We start from the raw sequence: 22,308 nt of genomic DNA, 5'->3' as shown, positions 1-22,308 counted from the left end.
TACTGCACACCTTCACCAACTTCTTCAGGACAACCTGAACCTCATACTGCACACAGCCTGCTACTAAGTTGACAGAAGGCTTTTAATACAATTCATGTTGGCCAACAAGCACTAGGGCTTTGACTTTTGCCCAAAAATCATAATCGAAGTTTGTTTGTTTAATATTCGAATATTAATAATATTTTGACCATTAAATGCCTTCAGTAAGACCTATATGGTATACAACTTCAGTTGTATACGTTTAGTCCAGAGGGCAGGGTTTCAGTCAACGTCAAATTCATACTTCGCAGTCACGTGACTACCATGGCTACCTGGAGGGCAACAAACGCCGACTAAATGGCGACGAACAGCGGCCAGCAAGGGGAATTGCCGATTTCCAATACGACAATCGATCAACTATTACAATTCTACACCATAAATGTTCAAATAAGATATCAAGATAAGATAAAAAATACTCGGATTTTTTTTTATCTATACGCAGCAGCCGCTGATGTGGTCATTTCTTTGAATTTGGCAACGTCTCGTCCCGACTTGGGAGTTTGGAGATATTTACATTTATGTTATAGAGAATCCGTCACCTTATGCCACACAAAAAAGGAAAGCCTACAAAAGCACGGATAGCTAACTTTTAGTAAACTTTTTTTCAAAAGTGGGTGGGTTAACAACATTGTCGTATGGGAGGTGAAAAACAGGAATATCTTCATAATCAAAGCTAAGGTGAGTGAGTAGGCTACTCTCTAGCTACCCGTAAAACGATAAACAAAGTTATTTTTCTGAACCAAATAACTTAAGTAGCTCGTTTATTGACCAATTAATGTGGTAGCGTCCACACAAGTGCTATAGCCTACCTCCATTCATTTAGATGAGCGGAAGAAAGCGTCTACTCCTCACGCTTTGGTCAGGCAAAGCTTGACACTGAACACGTCTAGCGAGGTCGACCAACGTATCTATTTCACGCTTTGGCGTGATACCGGGTTGAAATTTTAATAGATTGCAATACAAAATGTAACCATGATACATTTACAATGCAATACTGCCCCATAGAGGCTAACCTCCGCCAATGCATTTTTGGTCCAAATTGTAGTTCTAGTCCAGAATAATTTTCCTAGTAAAGGGAAAAATCATGAAACATAAGAAATGATAACTATTGATTTTAAATCGGGGACAATATAAAACATAAATTGAATGAATGTTTTGATGTTGAAACAAGACTTATGTTACAACATAGCACTAAAACATAGCTTAACCAGGAAATGTTCCAAAATGTTAAAGAAAAGAGACAATCTTGTGGATAATGTACCTTCTTGACTTAAAAGAGAATAGAACCATCCTCATTATTTTTGACTCAAATGGTTCAAGTGCTGACACCTCTGCAGATAGAGTCAAGGCCGTTTCATGGGGGCCAAAGTGATGAGGCAAACATGCTATTTTTGCTTCTGTGCCGTCTCTAACTTCCCCCTTATGGCTCAGATTGCCCTGATAACACAAACCCTAACCACTAGACTCAAGAGCAAGGCTCCACACGCAAAGAATGAAACCGATTGCTTCTCATTGACAGTACAACAGAGACATCAAGGTTTAACCTTCAGTTCAGTCATTTAGTAAACACTGTCCTCTAAAGTGACTTAGTCTAATACTTTTTCCTGAGTCATATTAATAAGTAGGGAGGTAGGGCTTCTTGCAGTGGTGTTTGGACCTGAACCTTTGGGCTTGGACTCCAACATCCTGCCCTCCTCACTGTCTTACCAAAGCTTTCATAACGGTAGACTTCAATTTAGCTTTTGTTCCAAACCCGTCATCTCTCATTACTGAGAACAAATTAAATAATTTCACCAACTCAGTCGGGTTTATTGGGAGAATATTAACATGAATTCATGATTGATTTCCTAATTTCTTTCTATTAATAATTATTGATTTTAAGGATTATGAGATTATTATGGGATCTTTGAAGATGCCCAGTCACCCAGTACTGTTTATCGTTTTCATCCTAATAAGGTATTGGCCCTGCTCATTGCTCAACTTCCACTTTTGCGATGATATGTATCACTCATATAGGCTGGGTTGTGTGTTCCTGTGAACAGACTGCAGTCCTGGACTCCACTGAGACCACGCTGAGGTCGAGATGCTCAACATGGGGGCTGTGCTGCTGTTACTAATCGGTGTGGCTGATGGTGAGACTTTTATGGAATAACAACTGTTTTAAATCTTTATGCATTTTATCTCATTTAGTCAGCTATAGTTTTAAGTTATAGGTTTAAACATAAGTTGTTGCTTTTCACCATTTAATGGGTTAAACTAATTTAACTTTTATCCCGCATTAATTCTGGATAAATTGAACATGTATTGTTTAATATCATTAATCATTACTCTGCCTTTTGCTTTTTGACTTCCCCACAATGTAACTTCTCCTTTGTTATTGCAAAACACAAAAGTATTACCACATATTATCGAGTGCATTCAGGGTAGAGTAGGGTATTTTCATGACAATAATAGGGAAATAATGTAAATCAAATCCAAAATGTAATGAAATATTAAATGTTTGAACCTTCAACATCTATGAGTATAATGTCCCTCTCTGCAATGACACCCATTGTGTTCAAAATGTCCACCCCTCTTACCGTAATAAGACAGTTATTACAGTAATAGTGAGTGGTGGGCAGTGAGATGTATCTCCTGTATGGTTTTATTCTCCTCTGTAAACCTCCAGGTGTGACGACCTTCTGCGACGCCACACAGCCAGACATCACGACCCCGTGCTTTGGCTCTCTGGGAGGAACTGTGAAGGTCCAGATGCCTACTCAGACCTCACAAGATGATACCTTCAGACTGAAGAAGAACAATGTCACGATTTTATCAGAATGCAACATTCGATGTTCATTTAATGTCAGTACTGGAATATTTACTATAAAGGACATCGACAGGACAGACAATGGTACATACTCAATGGAAGTACATAACACAACTGGAATGCAAGTAGCATTTACAAAATGTTATTTAACTATTGAAGGTGAGTAACTATGTCTTATTTCAGTAGTAGTTATTTAACCAGGGTTACAGATGAGATGGAAACAGCCGGTTTAGCTGCTGTTTCCCTCTCATCATCATTAAGGATTCATCAAGGTCATAAAGGATACTTTAAACATTAACCTCTGACTTCATAGCTCTTATAGAAACACTGTTGGCTCTCAGGCTCCATGTTAATATTATTGTTAATGTCACACACACATATTTATATATATATATATATATATATATATATATATATATTCATGCCGTTTTGCTCTACTTTACTTTTGAAGTGCTTAGGGTGAAGAAAATTCTGTTTATTCTGCTTCTGCCCAATTTGTGTATGTCGGCATTAAATATGTTACGTACAGTAGGCTAAATACTAGTTAGTCTGGGAGTATGGAGCAGGCAGGTACAAGAGGTGGATGCTTCTAATTATAATTGTATGAAGTTACGTTTATATGAGTTAATAACAGAAGGTTTCTGTTCAGTCAAACTGTGACTCACCTCCTCAGTCGGTTTCCCTTAGCCCCGGTCTCCTCTCCCCTCCTGTCCCGGGAGTGTCTGTCCCGGGGACAGCAGAGGGTGTCCTGCTCTGCCGGGGGGGGGGGACTCCACTACAGCTGGAGTCTAGACGGACTCCCGCTGAACGACCCGCGTCTCCCCTCCGGACCCGGTAGCGCTAGTGACGTCACTCTGGAGCCGGGCCGGTCGGGACTGCTCACCTGCTCGGTCCGCAACATCGTGAGCCACGCCGCGGCTAACATCCCCTTGTCTGTGTGTGTCGGTGAGTGACAAACACAACGACGGAAATTAGTAAATGGAGCTTGGATTCAGTAGCATTTGATTCGTCACGTGACCGATCATCATTGTCTCTCATCGGGTTCATTTATGTGAACTGCGCATCTAATGGGTGCACAGAGACAACGATACCTTTTTCAGCCAGTCGGAAGCTATAGGCGTCAACAGGGGCGGAGTGGGGCACTAATAGCCACCGGGAGAATCCTCCCCGGTCCGGCCCCACCCCCCCACCCCCCTTATTTATATATTTTTTCAGTAATAAAAAAAAAATTGGTAAAAATTAATGATATAATTATAATTAAGAAATTAAAAATGGGTAAAATAGGTCACAGTTCTGCTCTGTGCGGAAGAGAATTGGCGCTCCGAGAATTGGCGCACTTCCTTACAAGACCAGTAACCATAGCAACGCCGGTAAACAAAAGCACTCCGGATGGCCGTAGTGCTCCCCGCACCACAGCCATCCGGAGGCGCAGAGCTTTTGGCCGTGATATTATCTATACAATTATATTATACTATTATATAATATAGAACGTTATAAGACGCTGTCACCTAGTGTGAGAGGAGAGTTGACGGAGTGACCTAGTTTCAAAGTTTATACCATTTATGCTCGGTAATACCGGTGTAACGTGTTGACACGACTAGACGACTACTACTACATGTTCCAAATCTGTTAACGTATTCTCCATCCATTAAAAGAGAAAGATCAGTTAAGTCATTAATTCGTCTGAAATATACCAGCCAGCACATACACATTTGACTAGCAGCTTGTGCTAGCTCCCGCCTAGCAATAACGTCAATGGTGGAGCTCTGGCTAATTCACCTGCACAACTCTTTAATGCCTGATTTCAGCACTTATTAGATGCATCCCCCTCCAGCATCCGCTTCTTCTTTATTCTGGCCTTTTCAGCCCCTCCTTTCTCTTTTCTCTTCTTGCCTTCCATGAGTGCCACAACAAGCAAAAGCAAGCAACCACGAACTTGCTCGCCTTCTCTGTCTGACGCGTCTTTAGGGCTATCCCCCTACATTTCCGAAAATGGACTTGACCTGCAAGCTGTTTATTGGATAAACGCATTTCCCAATCCCAGGAGTCTTTGCTCCATTACGTCAATTCAAGAACAAACATATTAAAGTAAACTGTAGTTCGTATTATTTATTCATGGCCATGAAAGTTCTGTAACGCCTGAATAATGAAGAATTAAATGAAGTAAAAAAAAAAAAAAAACATGAATGAGACATAGAGAGTAAGCAAGTGGTATAAATATTGGTTGTATGTTCTTGATTCATATATTGTTTATTTCGGGGATTTTCACGGCGTCTTGGCGGGGAATAAATTATGCTCAGGGCCGGCTTGCAGACGCCTCGCGGCCGCAACTGTGGGCCGGTCCAACTGACTTCGCAGGCTGCTACACAATTGTGGGCCGGTCCACCTGAACTCGCTGGCTGGCCGGCCGACCGGGAAATCTCCCGATCGTCCCGACGGCCACTCCGCCTCTGGGCGTCAATATGAATGGAAAGTAGATCTATATATTTATGTATGCATATATGATATCCATGTATTCATAAATGTTTGTCCTCTGTGCCATACTTTCCTTAGTCCCAGGGCTCATCCCGTTCATCGTTCGTCCTCTGACGGTGGTGCTGCTGCTCCTAGCAGCATTGGGAGTCTACTGGGCACTAAAGAAGAAGAAAACCTCCAGCCCTCGAGGTACCAAGTGTCTCTTTGGGTCAACTGTTCAACACAAGCTTTACTTCCCGTGCTGTTTTCTCATTTTCTAATGTTCTGTTTGTTCAGACATCGCGCTGTCCTCCATGGCGGTAGATGATGATGTGCCGTACGTTAACGTCTCCGGGGCGACCGGGAGGTCAGGGGGAGGGGGAGGTGGAGTACGGGGCGGTCAGGGTGGCTCCAGGCCCCAGGCGGACGCGGGAGACCAATGTGGGCGAGCTAGTGCGCGCTCAGCCCCGGAGGACGAGGCCCTGAGAGCTGTCACCACCCAGAAGGACGCGTAGACAGCGCTTTAGCCAGAGAGCCATCAGCCCACTGACATTAGACCTGCCAGGGACACTTCTCTCTCTGCATCTCAAAGGCCACTTCGTTTGAAAATGTGAATGTTTATTCGGCCGTGGTTATGTTCATATTTATGTTCATAAAGCCGTTTACATGTAGTTTAAACCGTGTAGTAGTCAAATCTCAACTCTTATTTTTATTATTAATAGTATCTATTTTTTCCTCTGTTGTTGTCCAAGGTGGCTTCCTGGGTCAAGGATAGAAACCGATCCAATCAAATAATTGTGATAGCTTGATCTCTGAAAGCAGTATTTTGCATGTGTAACTCTTAACATATAACTACTATTTTTTTTATACTATACTGAATGTGTAACTTTATTTCATTATTTTTTACACTATTATGTATGTGTAACTGGCTTGGATGCATGTCTGTATGAAATATACTATTTTTTTAAAGAGTAGGCCTACTTCATCTTTTGTGTTCTATAAACATTCTTAAGGTTCCAGACATGTAAATTGAAGCACTTACACACGGTAGGCTATAAACACACACACACACACACACACACACACACACACACACACACACACACACACACACACACACACACACACACACACACACACACACACACTTTAATGGCACTTTTATTCATTTTACCCTTGTTTTACTGTTTCAAAATCCAGTTGACATCTTACCATACCGAGGAGATAATTTACAACAAAAAAATAGATTTTAGGTTTGAGTCTTCATATTTCTAGATAAGGCTCTAGTGTAAATGTTCAACCCGGTATCACGCAAAAGCGGGAAATAGATATGTTGGTCTACCTCACAAGGCGTGTTCAGTGCCACGCTTTGCATGACCAAAGCGTGAGGAGAAGACGCTTTCTTCCGCTCATCTAAATGAATGGAGGAATAGCACCAACAGGGGGCGAGACGTTCTCCCAGCATTTGGTGAAATTCTTAATACCTTATTCTAGGGCCTAACTGGGACCCCCGCACCGAAACTTGGCCCGGTCGGACCCCGAGGGCAGGGAGGGGGGGGGGGGTCTGAGGTTTCAGGTTATGGTTAGGGCCGGCTTCGGCTTCTTCCCAGAGACCCACAATTAATTATATATACCACTGGGAAGTGCCAACCAATCTCCATATCCATATGGGGAGGGGGAGGGGGGGGTTGCTTGTGGACAGTAGGGGTGTACACTAGGCAAAAATAGGAAGCAAACTCAGGAACCCATTGGCCCGAAGGGCCGTTTGTCCGACTCTTCAAAAAGGAGGCGCATTAGGCCGACGGTTCAATTTGCCGAATAGGCCTACTGTCGTCTAGTTTTTCTCGGATCGGAGTGTAGGAGAGCGGGACCACTGCTGGGCCTGCCTAAGTTAAACAAAGACCACTCAATCCGTGGTTTACTGGTTGCAAAGCTGATTAGTTTAATTCTGGTTGTACAACACAAAATATGTTCTCTCTAAACAGGTTCGAATAAAATGCGGCGGGTTACAACCCAGCGCTGAGTTCCGTGGCGGACAACCTCTCCTCGCGTAGGATGGCCGTGTAAATCGCGCCGAGCCGAAGCTGGCGTGTGCTTCTTAGGGTGCACTCACACTAGGCCATCTGGCCATCAAATCTGCCAGTGTGAGTGTGGCCAGTCTGGCCAGGCCGGGCCAATTTGGCCACTTGGGAGAGGTGTGCTGCTACGGCATGGGCCGCTACGGTACAGATGCTAATGAGCCGACACGCGCACACGCACGGCTACGCAACCTGAGCTGGATGATGTGTAGTCCATGCGACGACCACGGACATAATAAAGACAACGAGCCTTCTTTCCCATTAAACGGTAAACATCGCGTCAAGCGGTTCAACTGTTATTATGCTATTATGGTCCATGCAGCGGACGCTTGGTGATGACGTGTTACGACGTGATGACGTATGTACAAGAGCCTTCCGTGGCCAGGCCACAGCTGCAACGGCCACGGCCAGATGGCCTAGTGTGAGTGCAGGCCAGAGAAGACAATGGGGCCATTTGAGCACGGTTAGGTGTGAAAACGGCCACACGGCCACGGCCAGATGGCCTAGTGTGAGTGCACCCTAATAGGGTGCACTCACACTATCATTCAAGTTGAATGATAATGCATGAATTTATTATTTATTAGGCCATAGTATGTATTAAAAGGGGGGGGGCGGGGCAAACAAGTCTTTTGGCCATGGATCCAGATCTGAATTTATGTATTGTATAGCCTCATTGGTTGTGCTTTCTTCAGGCGCCTCCACAGCGCTACGCGCGTATACTGTAGGTAGGCTTATAACACGATATTATATGTTGAAATGCGAAAACGTACACAGTCAACGTATGCTTTTGGCGACTGGGTTGGCTCTCAGATATATACGACGGAGTATTAGGGCCACACATTAAGAAAAAATATTTTTTTTTATTTTTTTTTAAAATCGACACGTCGACTTTAAAGTCAACACGTCGACATTAAACTCGAAATGTCGACAATAAAGTTGAAATGTCATGTCGACTCTAATCTCGACATGTCGAGATTAAACTCGAAATGTCGAGAATAAAGTTGAAATATTATGTTGACTTTGATCTTGATTTGTCGACTTTAAAGTCGACATTAAACTCGAAACGTCAAGGATACAGTTGAAATTAGTTGGGAGAGATAGCAACCGCTCCGCAGGGCCTGCACTGAATCCAATCCGCTTGTGTGGATAATTTGGTAAAATTGTATTTCAGAATCGGGTTCAACAATAAAGAGATCCTCGCTGTTTTAGCGCAGAGCCACAGTGTGTGTAAGGACGCTGAAAAAGTTGGGCGGATAAAATCGTCTGTTCAGGAGGAGGACCTGAACAGACGTGTTAATTTACTAGTCGACGTGTCAACTTTAAAGGCACCCAGTGCAACTTTATGTAAACATTCAATGAAAAATAAACATTCAATTTCTAGTCTTTTTTACACTTAGTAAGTTTCAATAACTCCATACCATTACATATCGACATTCAAGGAGCAAAGATGAGACGTCGTTGTGTGGTGAGAACTGATAGAAAATCGTAAACAACAACAATCGCCGGTGGGGAGAAGCCATTTTTCCATTGACTGGAAGCCTGCTTTATTTATTGTAGGTTACAAAAAATAAAGAAAATGGCGGCATTGTTGTTATCGATTTTCTATCAGTTCTCACCACACAACGACGTCTCATCTTTGCTGCTTGAATGTCGGTATGTAATGGTATGGAGTTATTGAAACTTACTACGTGTAAAAACTAGAAATTGAATGTTTATTTTTAAGCCTCGAAAGTTGCACTGGGTGCCTTTAATCTCGTCACGGCAAAAATAAAAAAATTATTCATGTGTGGCCCTATACTCTGTCGTAGATATACGTGTTTCCAACAAGATGATATCATTAAAAGTTACATAAAGTAACGCAAGGCCGGATTATCCATATATACAGTCGGGCGAGTGCCCTGGGGCACCAGCCAAATTGAGCCAATGGGGGGCACCAAATGATCAGGACAATGACTAAAGCCTTAACCTATTTTTGTTATATTTTAAATATTTTATATCGGCATAATATACTAGTAGAGATAAAAAAAAACATACAAAATGATCCACTGATAGGATTATTAATAAAAAAAATAACTGTTATTTGGGTGTAGGGCCCCCCTCCCCCCATCATGGACGAGTCCATAATAACGCAGCGGCAGTGGCGCGGAATTATATGTAAACAAAAAATTCAAAAATGGACCGGAGAGATCACCATGAGACGCAGCGGGGGAGAAAGAGAAAAGCGTTCGCAGATGAGTCAACGGAGAATGATACAGTGCTTACCGGGAGTGATCAGTTCAAAGTGGAATGCTACACTGTGATCATTGACAGGTTGCTGTCATGTCTAGCGAAGCGCACTGACGCATACAGGGAGCTAAACGGCCTGTTTGGTGTGTTGTTCGATACGGACATTGACAGTGATAGTGGCCCTCATTTATCAAACGAACGTAGAAATGAGCGCAAATCTGAACGCATGATTCATCTTACGATAGGACCCACGTGAGATTTACGAAACCTTCGTATCACACCAATCCCAGCGTACGAAGGATCTTGGTGTTGATAAATACGGCGGCTGAGATCGATACGTAACACGCCCATATAAAAGCACGTCTTCAGAAGTCTCGCCCCTAACTTTTACGACATGGAGAAACGTCCAACGGTAAAATAGAGGTATTTTTCCGAGACCAAAATGGAGACGCTCGGGTCACTGGTGGATGCGAACCGTCTGGTTTTATTTGGTATATAGCTGGCCTTTAATGGCCTATAGCTGGCATTAAAGGCCAGCAAAATAATGCTATATGGAAGGAAATAACTGTTGCAGTGAATAGTGTTTCCAATGTTCGTCGGGCTACGGAAGAGGTTTGTTAATTAAATTAATTAAATAATAAATTAAATGTACAACTTCTGTTATCCAGCTTAAAACATTTCACATATATGCTATTGTTTGCATTCCGTTAAAGTTATTTAATTCCGAATAAGGTGAAGAAGAAATGGTCCGACATGAAGCTCAGCACCAAAAAAATCGTGTTGCGGCTGTGAAGCCGGCCAAGCAAGAAACGGGAGGAGGCCGGTGCAGTGCGACTGCAGCGTAACTCCCCGAGATGACTCTGACCATGTAGTGCGCCCTGATGTAGACGATGCCCAACGTTGCTATTTTGGAAAATAAAAGAATCGTGCGTGCCCCCAGGCCATCGGGCTACCATGTTCAGGATTGACATTCTGGCATCGCAAATAATCGGAACATTAACTGAATGGTAGCTTTTGCGGTTGATGTACGCGTAATCATTAATATATGGTTCATACGCACATGGGTACAATCAACCGCACCAATCACATTTGGAAACCTAGCAATAGCATACAAATCCCGTTTGATTCCAGTTTGCTGATCGTTATTATATGGGAATTTAATATAACGTTCGGAGAGGGACATTATAGCTGCCAAAACTGCTGGCATGGTTCGGCTAATACTTGGCTGGGAAATGGCAGACCTGTCCCCGATCTCCCGCTGCAAGATCCCGGTGGCCAAAAATCCCAAGGTAGAGCAAACCTGCACAGGTATTGCGTTTGATCGCCTAGTTTCTTGCCTTAACTGTGGCTCCAAAGCATTGCATAGCTCCATCAGGAGATGCCTTGGGAGACGAAAACGACTCAAGAGCCATTCATCTGTCGTACGCTCGTTTGATAAATGAGGGCCAGTGTGCGTAAACGTGCAGCTGCGCTCTCCTCCACATATCCAGACGATCTTGACAACAGCTTTAGCGATGAACTACTTCAGTTCAAAAACTTTGTGCGGGAGGAGGCAACCCGTTCACCTGAGGAGATGCTTCAAATAAAATAAATAAAATTCAGAAAAAAACAGACAACTTTCCCCGGCGTGTTCGTTGCACTTAACCGTACGTCCACACCAGGCTCACAAAGTTTCGCTGCGAATATTTCTGTTCGCTTTGGTCGCTCAAGTCGCTCATTACGTACAATTCAATTATGCAGACGCATTTAAAGGAGCCATCTGCTTTTAGTACAGACAGCCATATCAAAGAGTGAACTCCCATACACTTTGGCCATATTGCCGAGACGGTTTTGCTTGTTGGATAAAGTGCTTCGACAACAGTGATTCCCCCCAATATAAAAAAACTCCTAAAATGTAGGCTAATTACAACCGAGAACAAAAAACCCTGCGTGCTGTAGTAGGCTAGTTAAAATATGTTTCACTGATCTGCATCTGCACTCATTCGTCGCACTCAAAACAAATAGACATTGGCGCACATGGCTAATTTGCATACGAGCACAGGACTGGTTGGCTCCGCAAAGCAAATAATGGAACATATCTATCTATCTATCTATCAACGCGTGTCTATTTTTAATGTGATGTATTGTGTGTATGTCCAGTCAGACTTGTTCTGTGTGGTCTTGTAGGCTATGTCCTGTGTGGGCCGAACCACCTAAATGGATTCCCGACGATTTGTGTCGTTTGGTATTAATAAAGACTTGACTAGGCTATATATATCTATCTAGACTATTTAATTAAGAATTATTCACCTCAGGCTCCGTGAATAGTGGGGAATAGAGGGATAAAAGACAAGAGATATATTGTCATTTATCCCTCGTCTTGTCGATTAGTTTGTTTATGTGACGATTTCAAAAACTTTTTGGGTTTTGTTTAAAGCATGCTACACGCGATTGGTTGGTTAGATTGGTGGCATGGAAAGCAAATGAAAATGATTCCCGCTTAAATACGAACGTTCTAGATGTATAAATACTCCCGCTTATCATCACTTGGTATCCAAACCACTATGGTGTTTCGATCTCTGATCTGAAGAAGGGTTGGTTCGTACAACACCGGGTGCCCAGTTACAGCCGCGATTAATACTTCAGCCGACATTTTTTTCAGTGAGTGAATAAAGGTAGGTAGGAACCAAAGTGCCTGCCGGTGTTCCCTGGGATCCACGCAAGCGAAGAGCGTCTACATTCCGATTGGCTGTCAGTGTTTGGCCGCTGAAGCGCATCATAGTCATTTGCATAAAGTTAAAACGTTTTCAACTTTTTTTTGACGCTCTGGTCGCTCAACTTTGGCCGCTGGTAGCGTTGGTCGCTTTGGTCGCTTTGGTCGCTCTTGCCCATAGAAAGTGAATGACTTCCGGCGATTTGGTCGCTCAATTCGCTTCTGGTGTGGACGGACAGTGTCTAACCCTGCCAGTTACTAACTGTGAGGGAGAGAGATCCTTCTCTCAACTAAAAAGGGTTAAAAACGAACTAAGGACAACCATGGGACAGAAGCGTCTGTCTGCCCTCTCCCTGATGGCCATTGAATCGGAACTGGTTAAACAAACGGACTTTGAGGATCTGCTGAACGACTTTGCCAGCAGGAAAGTGAGAAAGAAGTTATAAAGGTAAGGCCTATTTACCATTATTTCTATCTGCTTTTTTGCTGCCATTTGACGCTGGGGTTGTGTTGCGCTATCTGCTGCTGTGACGTCACAAAGGTGTGGGGATTGCACTGTTCATTTCAGTAGGCGGTGTATTACTGCTGATAAAAAAAAACAGTTTCTTATTCTTATGTGTGTGCAACAGTTGTTATTGGGTTTATGGTTTTGCATTTCCTCTGGTCATTTATGATGGAAATATTCATATTCATCATTACGTTGTATGGTGATGGGGGTTGCATTCTGATTTGAGCATCAGTGTAAGTCAGTTTCAGGATTTTTGGTTGGATCTAAATTTTTATGTAGTATGTGTGGTGAGTCTGTTTACTTTCTTGTAAATCTGTGGCCTTTATGCCATAGTGAATTTCATTTTTTTTGTGTAAAGCTGACGGACACAGGGGCACTTCATGTGAAGTCACCCTAGGGCACCCTAAGGGGTTAATCCGGGCCTGAAGTAACGGTTTAATAACACAACCGCAGGAAACAGATGAGCTGCTAGTTTAGCGAAAGCAGCGGATCGCAACCTGACGTCGTTGAAACATGCGAGCGAGCCGATAAAATCGTCCTAACAACTATAAAACTAAAGATCAGACCCAATCACTGACTGAAGATTATGCAAGTAAAAAGTATATTTCTCACTAGAAACTTCATCAGAAACACGTTTAATGGTGAATCGGTCCTAAAATATTGCATTTCCCATTCAGATAAAGATTAATAAAGATCATACACATTCACTTAGGCCTACTGAAGATTATGCAAGGAAAAAGTATATTTCTCGCTAGAAATGTCATTAAAAAAACGTTTAATAGTGCATCTGTCCCAAAATATTGCATTTTCCATTCAGATAATAAAGATTAATATAGGCTGCGTAACAATTTCACCAAATGCTGGGAGAACGTCTCGCTGGTTCCTTCAAGTACATAAAACAATTCTACGGAAAACTGAAAGTTGTGTGTGGATCTGAAGGCATTTGCGTGTGGATCAGCAAGGCGGAAAATGAGTGCCAAAAGTCACGTGACAAACAAATGTCCTGCGATTTACAGTACACAACAGCGTGTGGCGCTGTTGAGTCAGTTCAAGGCCGCCAGGACGATCTTTTTTTCGCCCCAAAATCTTTATTTAATGCCGGCCAACAGGAGCTACCTTGTGTGGATTCGACCTGCCGCCCCTTTGACTCGGAATCGCACGACACGGATGATAACAATAATAGAAAATTATATAGCACTTAATAGAGTGGCGAAGTCACGCCCCTTCCGGTAGGGCTCATGGGACCTATGAGATCGAAAAATATGAATGGGTGTCAATGGAGAGAAAATAATTATTTTCTGGTCCCGGTCTTTATATGCCCTGGATTACACATGTTGTTTGTGGATTTAAAGGATAATTTTTCATGCAAAGAGTTCGACCGTTTATTGTGCAATTGTTCAGATAAAGGCTGTAGAGAAAACACAAGGAGAAAGACTACACGGCTCGTATGTCACGTCACGCTCCCTGTGACTGGCGTGGAGAAGACCGACAATCTTCCCATCGGCATAACTGAAACTCTGCACGTGCCCCGACTTATAATGGTTTTCACCTCTTTCGATGCTTTTATCCTCCCCTTGGAAAAAGCGGTGAAGTGGGGCAGAGAGATCGCCATCTCTGTGCCGAGTTCCAAGGGCGGGTGTGGTGACGTATATCATATGCGTCGAGAGCAGCGAAGAGCTGTAGTTCACAAAGCGGCCTCACATAAAACCTAAAATTATCAAACTTCTTCACGAACATTTTTAGTTTTCTTTGCATGAAAAATTATCATTTAAATCCACAAACAACATATGTGTAATCCAGGGCATATAAAGACTGGGACCAGAAAATAATTATTTTCTCTCCATTGACACCCATTCATATTTTTCGATCTCATAGGTCCCATGAGCCCTACCGGAAGGGGCGTGACTTCGCCACTCTATATGGTACTCTAATGCCGCTTTTCCACTGCATGGTACCAGCTCGACACGACTCGACACGACTCGACTCAGCTCGCATTTTTTGCGTTTCCACCGCGGTACCATGGTATCTGGTACCTGAAGTGGCTGCTTTTTCTAGTACCTACTCGCTCTAGGTTCCAAGCGAGCTGAGCCGATGCTAAAAGGTGACGTCGGCAGACGGCCGGCGACTGATTGGCCAGAGAGTGTGACGAAGTCACGAGAGCGACATGGCAACCATGCTGGTAACATCCATAGCAGCGCCGCAGCCAACATGTTCCACTTCTCCAACTTCTTCAACATGCCAGCTAATAATAGTAATGCGATCGATGTCCTCCATTGTTGTTATGTGGGTTCTGTCCATGTGTGGGTTGCGTATGTGTTGTTTGCGTCGCGTACACAAATACGTCACGGCCCTTTCGCGCAGCCGACCCCGCCCACGTCCAGGAGGTACTATTTGCGGTGGAAAAGCACCCGTGCTGCTACCGTGTCGAGTCGTGTCGCGTCGAGTCGTGTCGAGTCGAGCTACATGTGTGGTGGAAAAGCGGCATTAGACGCTTTGTATATTGCCCTATCAAAACTATGCAAGACAGACTAGGAATAAAAGAAAAACAGAGGTTAAACATGACGAATAAGGTGGGAGTTAGGTGGGGAAGGCTAGTGTAAAGAGGTATGTTTTGAGTGCAGATTTGAAAGAAGAGAGGGTTGGAGAGACTTTGATGTGGGAGGGGAGTGAATTCCAAAGGGTGGGGGCAGCAACTGAGAAGGCCCGATCACCCCAAGTCCGGCACTCCGTCCGTGGTTGTGTGCGTTTCCCTTTTATCGTATGTTTTTATGTAAATAAAATACAAAGTGACTAGCAGTGCAACACCAAGGATGGTAGGTAAGACATTTAATCATTCAAGATCAAACCAACATGTCCACACCAAGGTGCAGAACCAACGTCGTTCATATCAAACCTCCCAATAGAGCTCTGCAAAACTCCACACTGCATACTCTTCTACAATGACAAGCAGCATCTTATTTAGATTAAAATTAGGTACAAACATAAAGCATGCAACGTTCAACACCAATAAAAACATGCACAACATAAAACCAAAGCATTTTTTTCTTCGAACATAAATAAAAAGGGGAACGCCCTGCGATGGTCAAGATAAGTGTTGAACACGTCCCGTTGGGCGCGTTCACCAAGCCTGTTTCGGCACGCCCTCCGTGCCCGGCCAGAGGGCCGCAAGGGCCCGCCCGGCCACCAACTGGTTCACCTCCCGCCACGTGTCCTCGTGGGTGACCCCCCTCCGGACCGTCAGCCAGCCCTTCAAGGGCTGGGGCAGGTGGGGCAGCTGCACGCTGTAGGACACGCAGACGTGCCACGGCCCCGAGGTGGTACACTCCAGGTTAAAGTCCAGCCTGGTGCCGCACGTCCGCTGGAGCAGCGCGACGAGGCACGGCTTCTGGGGGAGCGGGGACGACCAGGACGGGGCGGGACGGGGGGGTAGAGGGCCAGGGGCCCCCGGGGCCTTGTTGAAGGTCTCGGTGGTTGGTAGGGGGGGCTGAAGGCGGGGGGGCTGAAGGCGGGGGTTCTGAGAGCGCGGGGGCCCCTCTCCATGCGGGAGGGGTCTCCTGACCTTGGTCGAGGAATAGTGCCACCTGACGGAGACCGTCAGGGAGCAATGCTTCTTGAAACCTGGAAAGGACATTGCATGTTGAGAAAGGACGCTGTACATCTTGTCCACTTATTCAGGCTCTAGGCATGTGCCTAGGGCATAAATAGGGGTTTAATGTACCGCATACAGGCGAACCATTTGACTGATAAATGACAACGATAATGTTCCAATATTAGAACACTGTTACCCTCTGGAACACAGGGTTGACCCGCCGGGCTACGCACCTTCTCTGATCACCTTCTTGGCCATGGCGGCGGCATGGTGGGATTCATAGACCACCAAAGCAGACACGCCCTTGATGTCCTTCCCCGACTTCAGGGACACGCTCTCCACGCCGCCGCTCAGCGCCCTCAGCACCTGGTGGAGAAGCGACGTGAACACTGAGCCGCTGCACGACACCGAGTCACGCAACACAGATGGAATGACTAAATCCTTGGTCCGAATATGCAGCATAATGACCAATAACAAATGTGGCATTTTAGAACTAGGAACAATTTAATCTTTTCAGTAAATATTGCATACAATATCAAATATAGCATATAGTCACCAATGTGAGAAGAGTCTTCCTATGGGTTCAGTACACGTTGTGTTGCATTACAAATCAAATCCCCCTGTGGTTCCAACCCTCCCAGGAGAGGCATCACATCACTGTTCAATCACCAGCTGACCTATTGTAAACCACGTCAGCCAATCAGAAGTTTGCATGCGATGGCTCGTGATGGTATCCTCCTTTTAAGAGGCCTTCCGTATATTAGCAGGCCACACTGCGCGGGGCCTCTATGACGTCACGATGCTCTCTTAGCTGCCGCGGCTGTCGCCGTCCGGCTCAAACCCCGCCCTACCGTAAGGGTACCGTCGGCGGAGGATATGCGAGCCGTACTTAATCGTACCACACCACTCGGTGGAAACGCGCCAATGGGTCGTTCCCCTAGACCAGTGGTTCTCAACCTTTTTTGAGCAAACCCCCCCCCCCCCCCCCATAAAAAAAAATGAGCGAGCGAGCGAGTGAGAGAGAGAGCGAGATCTATTCGCCAAGAAAGAAGAGTTGAGGAAGAAATGGTTGGATTGAACTGTTAACCCGCGAACTTGGGTTATGTTTGTCAGCGTTACTATAGAGATCATGACGATACCGTAACGGGAGTCCGGGCGTGTGCAGGACCGAACCGCGCTGTATCATCACTGTTCCACTGCGCAAAGACAGTAAAAAGTAGCTGAGACGGTAGAGGGGTTAGAAACCAATAAATGAAAATAGGCTATTTATTTTCTGGTAGCCTATTTTTTCACCCCAAAAAAATAAAACAATGAAAGTTTAAAATCCCCCCAAAAAAATGGAATCACGTTCCCAGCGCCCCCCCTAGGTTGTGCGAAAGCCCCCCAGGGGGCGGTACCGCCCCCGTTGAGAAACCATGCCCTAGACCTACCTGTAGCACGTACGGCTGTTCGCTGGTGACGGGCAGCTCTCCCACACACAGCTGCTTCTTCTGGGTGCTAAGGCAGACGCCGAGCTGCCTGGCGGGCCCCAGCCGATGGCCGTGCAGCCGGCGCACTGCGGCGGCGGCCTCGCCGGCGCTCCCGTACGTGGCGTAGGCAAAGCCGCGGTTCCAGCCGCTGAAGTTCATCATGAGGCGGAACTCCCAGAGCCGGCCGACGGAACTGAACAGGGGGATCAGAAGGTCCTCAAACACATCCTCGGGCAACTGGCTGATGAACACCTCACAGCCGTCGCCCGGGGCCGGCCCTTCCCACCCTGCGCATTGAGGGGGTATAAGGGGTCAGTGCGGGAAGGGCAGGGCCGGAAGCACGAAACAAACATTCCCCATGCCTTTTATAGCTTCCTGCAAGATTTCTTCAAGTAGTAAAACGATTATAAATGCTACTCTGCGGTGCCGTTAAAGTAGCATTTATAATAATTTACTACTTCAACGGCACCGACAATGCAAAACCCAAGTGGAATCTAGATGGAAAAAGTGTGCGGGTCAAAACGTGAGCGGCTTTTACTTCTTCGCCACCTACAGAGTTCGTTATGTACAATTAGGGTTGCCGCGGTGTGGACAATTTCACACCGAGTAATACACTTGTGTCAACACCGGTATTACCGAGTATAAACGGTATCAACTTTTAAACTAAGTCAACGCCATCTTCTCCGTCAACTCTCCACTCACACTCGGTGACAGCGTCTGGCCCGCTGGGCACACTCCTCTGTCACCATGGGGTCCATTTTAGCCGCTACGCTGACGACACACCAAACCCTACGTCTACGTCTCCACCAAACCCACCGCTGCCACCCCCCCCCACCGCCACCACCACCCCCCCCCACCTCCCTCATCACGTGCCTGGAACGTGATCAATTTCTATGCTTGTAATTTATATTGTTACGGAGCACCTAGTCTGGCTGAACGGAAGTGGACAGCGTCTATTGCCTAGCGTCGGATTTGGCCGCGACTCCTCCCCTTCCGGTTGCTGGCGTTCCCGTATTGTGCTCCCCCTCAAACTCGGAAACTAGGCAGCATGGCGAGTTTTGAAGAGGACTTTGACGGCGCTGTAAAGTTGGCATGCTTGGCTCTTTCCGTCGAAAATTGCAAAGAACTGCAAAAGATTTGCTTACAGCATTTGCTGAGGAAGAAAGATGTTCTATTTTGCATGGACACCGCTGCTGCTTCCCGGGCTTAGCCCCGCCCTAGACGATTGTGATTGGTTTAAAGGCACCCAGTGCAACTTTATGTAAACATTCAATGAAAAATAAACATTCAATTTCTAGTCTTTTTTACACATAGTAAGTTTCAATAACTCCATACCATTACATATCGACATTCAAGGAGCAAAGATGAGACGTCGTTGTGTGGTGAGAACTGATAGAAAATCGTAAACAACAACAATCGCCGGTGGGGAGAAGCCATTTTTCCATTGACTGGAAGCCTGCTTTATTTATTGTAGGTTACAAAAAATAAAGAAAATGGCGGCATTGTTGTTGTTATCGATGTCTCATCTTGTCTCATCACAACGACGTCTCATCTTTGCTGCTTGAATGTCGGCATGTAATGGTATGGAGTTATTGAAACTTACTACGTGTAAAAAAGACGAGAAATTGAATGTTTATTTTTAAGCCTCGAAAGTTGCACTGGGTGCCTTTAAAGAAATAAAAACAGGCCCGCCCAGTTTCCCCACGGATAGACGGCTCGAGGTTGCGTGGCTCCAGACCATTCTACTTGCTGTAGTTTGGTCTGGCTTTGCGAGACTACGGAGCACCTGGAACCAAATAATTTCCCCCCGGGGATCAATTCTGTTATATAATAATTATATAAAATATAACGTTAATTAGTTTAATGTTATATTGTTCGTGTTAATGAAATTGAACTTTGACAATAAAGTTAAAACTTTTAAATAGTCCCAACTTTATTTTAATATAAAAAAAAATTATACCGTTGTCATTGAATAGCCTATGTAATTTGCTGCAACTGCCGCTTCCGCTCTCTGACTTTCTGAAAAAAATCTAACGCGCAATAAATCTTGGGATACGTTGGGCCGTGAAGGATACATCGGGTTTATCTTTCAAATCCGGGAAAAGAAGGCTGCATTTGTCGGCCGCATTTGAAGGAGCCTTCGAAATGGGACAGCCCCGCGATGGGACGCGTCGCAGTGACACAATCGCCCTTCGAATGCACCCTTCGAATGATGCGTCCCCTGCATTGAGACACAGCCACTGAATGTCGATCGTTCAACCGCATGTCCCTCTGAACACGCGCTCATTGGCAAAAAAGTAACAAGTGAACTTGTGACCCCTCCCACGTGACCAGCACCCGTCCGGTAGAAAGTGATACAATGTTACGGAGGCGGGTCACGAGCGGGCCAAATTCATTAAAGAATTCATAAATAAATGATGCAATTTAAAAATATAATTGAAAATGCAGTTTAAAAAGAGAGAAAGAACTGGATTCACAAATTGGATTAAGAATACAGATTTTAATCAGACATTTAAAACGGCGATTTCCTTGACATTTGCATTTCCCCGCTGCTTTTCCTTTTCTTATTAGCTTTTCGAGTTTGCCATGGGATGTAACAAGCTCTCTGATTGGCTAGAGAGCCGCACCCGCCTAAACACTTTAAATGCAGCTGGCAAATAACTTATCTTCTTAAAAGGGTCTTCTTGGCGCCTAAACACAACATCCAATTTGTTAATCCAGTTATTTATTTCCCTTTTTAAACTGCATTTTCAAATATATATTTTTAATTGCATCATTTATTTATGAATTCATTAATGAATTCATTTAATGAGCTACTTATTGATGGATTAATATTTCATTTGTAAAAGAAAATTATAATTCCTCTTTTTATTGCCCATTAAAATATCAAATAATAAATTACTTTGTATTTCTTTATTGCTATTTACGTGACACTTGTGGTCCTCCATACACAATGTTCCATCCATGTAAACAAAAGTTAAGCTTTGGCTCACCGTCAGGGGGTCCGCCGTACCTCCTCTGCCCGTTCACTTGGGAGAGGCTGATATGGTTCTCGTTTCGCCATGCTTCCAAGGCCTGCAGCCGAGCAGGGTTTACCATCTGGACACAGTTTCGCAACATCCTTGTTTACCAAGGGGATCGATAATAACCCCTTTGTTGGACAAACACCCGCGCACTCTATTTCACAAACAAACAGCATGCATGAATTTAAACAAAATAGCGGCGCTTACAGGACAACCAAATCCATGTCGAAGCGAAGCTACAAGAAAGTCGAGGTGAGTTTCGTTCAGGGCCTCGACCTTCCACTTAGTTTTGATTTACGCTCGTTTTTGGTTAAAAATCAATAAAAAAAGCAATGCTAAAGTGAGGAAACCGAATGGTATTACCTTAATCTGCGGGAGCGAAAGAATCAAATCCACGACGCCCGCGTAGGCCTAATTGACTTCCCGCTAATGCGACACCTCATTTGTCAGTTTTAGGGGGCAGGAAAAATCCATGTATGGTTCGTTCTTTGAATATTCCGATTTAAAAGAAAATCAGAAAAAAACATTAACAGATTCGTTTTTTTTTTTTTTTTTTGGTTTTGAAGCTGAAAATGGCTAAAGTAATCTAGCCTACAACTAAACGGTATTTTTTTGTTTTTAAAATAAAAATAGAAACTGAATAATCCAGTTGCTTGTTTTGTTTGCGTGATATTTTGATAAAACCGCAATGAATGCCGGGAAAGGGCTCGCTTTGAGAGAAACTGGGTTATATGATAGGATATAGAGTAGAAAGAAGGTGTGAATGAGTGATTGTTTGGATATTTTTGTTTTGATTCATTAACAGGATCAGAAGAGGGCGGTAATGCACCAAGTTGTGGATGCCAACCGCCGTAAAACCCCAAGAAGAAGAAGAAGAAGAAGAAGAAGGAAAGGGCTCGCGGATTAAAATACATATAAAGACGTTTCAAACGTTAAATCGAGTCTCTCGCATTCTACAATGGCCAGCATTATTGTTTTCCGTGGGAGCCGTAGTCTGCGAGTGGACGATCTGAAACTAAATCGGAAACTAGATTTCTTCTTCGAAGGTTGTGCTCCACACAGAACCTCCTCACCGTCATAACAGAGAACTTCGGAGCACCAGATTGCTTTTTAGAGCGGTACTGATCATGGATATATACTAGATGCCCTACGGCGGCGTCTAGAACGTCACTCTGGGCCGCCATCTTACCACAGTAAAGCTTTCCGGTGGAATCCATTGTAGCGGACGTAAGTCTGTGATCTGCACAAACGCTAATACTCTTATCTCGCTGAAATCTTGACGGATTTACAAACGGTTTGGTTTCTTAAAAACGTTATTAACGTGGTTATAATTCTGGATGCTTGAACATGTTTAAATTGTAACTTTTCTCTTTGAAAAACGACTTAATCGTGCAGTTTAGTTGTGTATCACGGGTAGGCTA

At 44.5% G+C, this 22,308-nt stretch overlaps 2 protein-coding genes across 4 annotated transcripts; one reads left to right on the top strand and one right to left on the bottom strand.

The window, feature by feature from the left end:
* The first annotated feature begins 2,028 nt into the window (after positions 1–2,028).
* Positions 2,029–6,271, top strand: LOC132466631 (uncharacterized). The gene is made up of 5 exons (XM_060063933.1): positions 2,029–2,171; positions 2,708–3,007; positions 3,536–3,793; positions 5,408–5,512; positions 5,600–6,271. Exons 1-5 carry the CDS (start codon positions 2,123–2,125, stop codon positions 5,815–5,817), a joined length of 930 nt encoding a protein of 309 aa, XP_059919916.1. The 5' UTR covers positions 2,029–2,122; the 3' UTR covers positions 5,818–6,271.
* A 9,344-nt stretch (positions 6,272–15,615) lies between these two features.
* dnd1 (DND microRNA-mediated repression inhibitor 1) lies at positions 15,616–21,333 on the bottom strand. 3 transcript variants are annotated; one of them, XM_060063882.1, is made up of 5 exons: positions 21,251–21,333; positions 20,858–20,963; positions 17,826–18,151; positions 16,629–16,761; positions 15,616–16,424 (listed from the first exon to the last, which is right to left on the bottom strand). In XM_060063882.1, the coding sequence occupies exons 2-5, from the start codon at positions 20,961–20,963 to the stop codon at positions 15,925–15,927; spliced, it is 1,065 nt and encodes a 354-aa protein (XP_059919865.1). In that variant the 5' UTR covers positions 21,251–21,333; the 3' UTR covers positions 15,616–15,924. The 3 variants fall into 3 exon arrangements, with proteins under 3 accessions (XP_059919865.1, XP_059919866.1, XP_059919864.1); XM_060063883.1 differs by lacking the exon at positions 21,251–21,333 and adding an exon at positions 21,095–21,240; XM_060063881.1 differs by lacking the exon at positions 21,251–21,333 and having other exon boundaries at positions 20,858–20,984.
* Positions 21,334–22,308: the final 975 nt, after the last annotated feature.

Source organism: Gadus macrocephalus, chromosome 10 (assembly GCF_031168955.1).
Source record: "Gadus macrocephalus chromosome 10, ASM3116895v1".
NCBI classification, from domain to species: domain Eukaryota; kingdom Metazoa; phylum Chordata; class Actinopteri; order Gadiformes; family Gadidae; genus Gadus; species Gadus macrocephalus.
The sequence above is the reverse complement of the archived record's forward strand: the minus strand, read 5'-3'. Positions and strand labels throughout refer to the sequence as shown.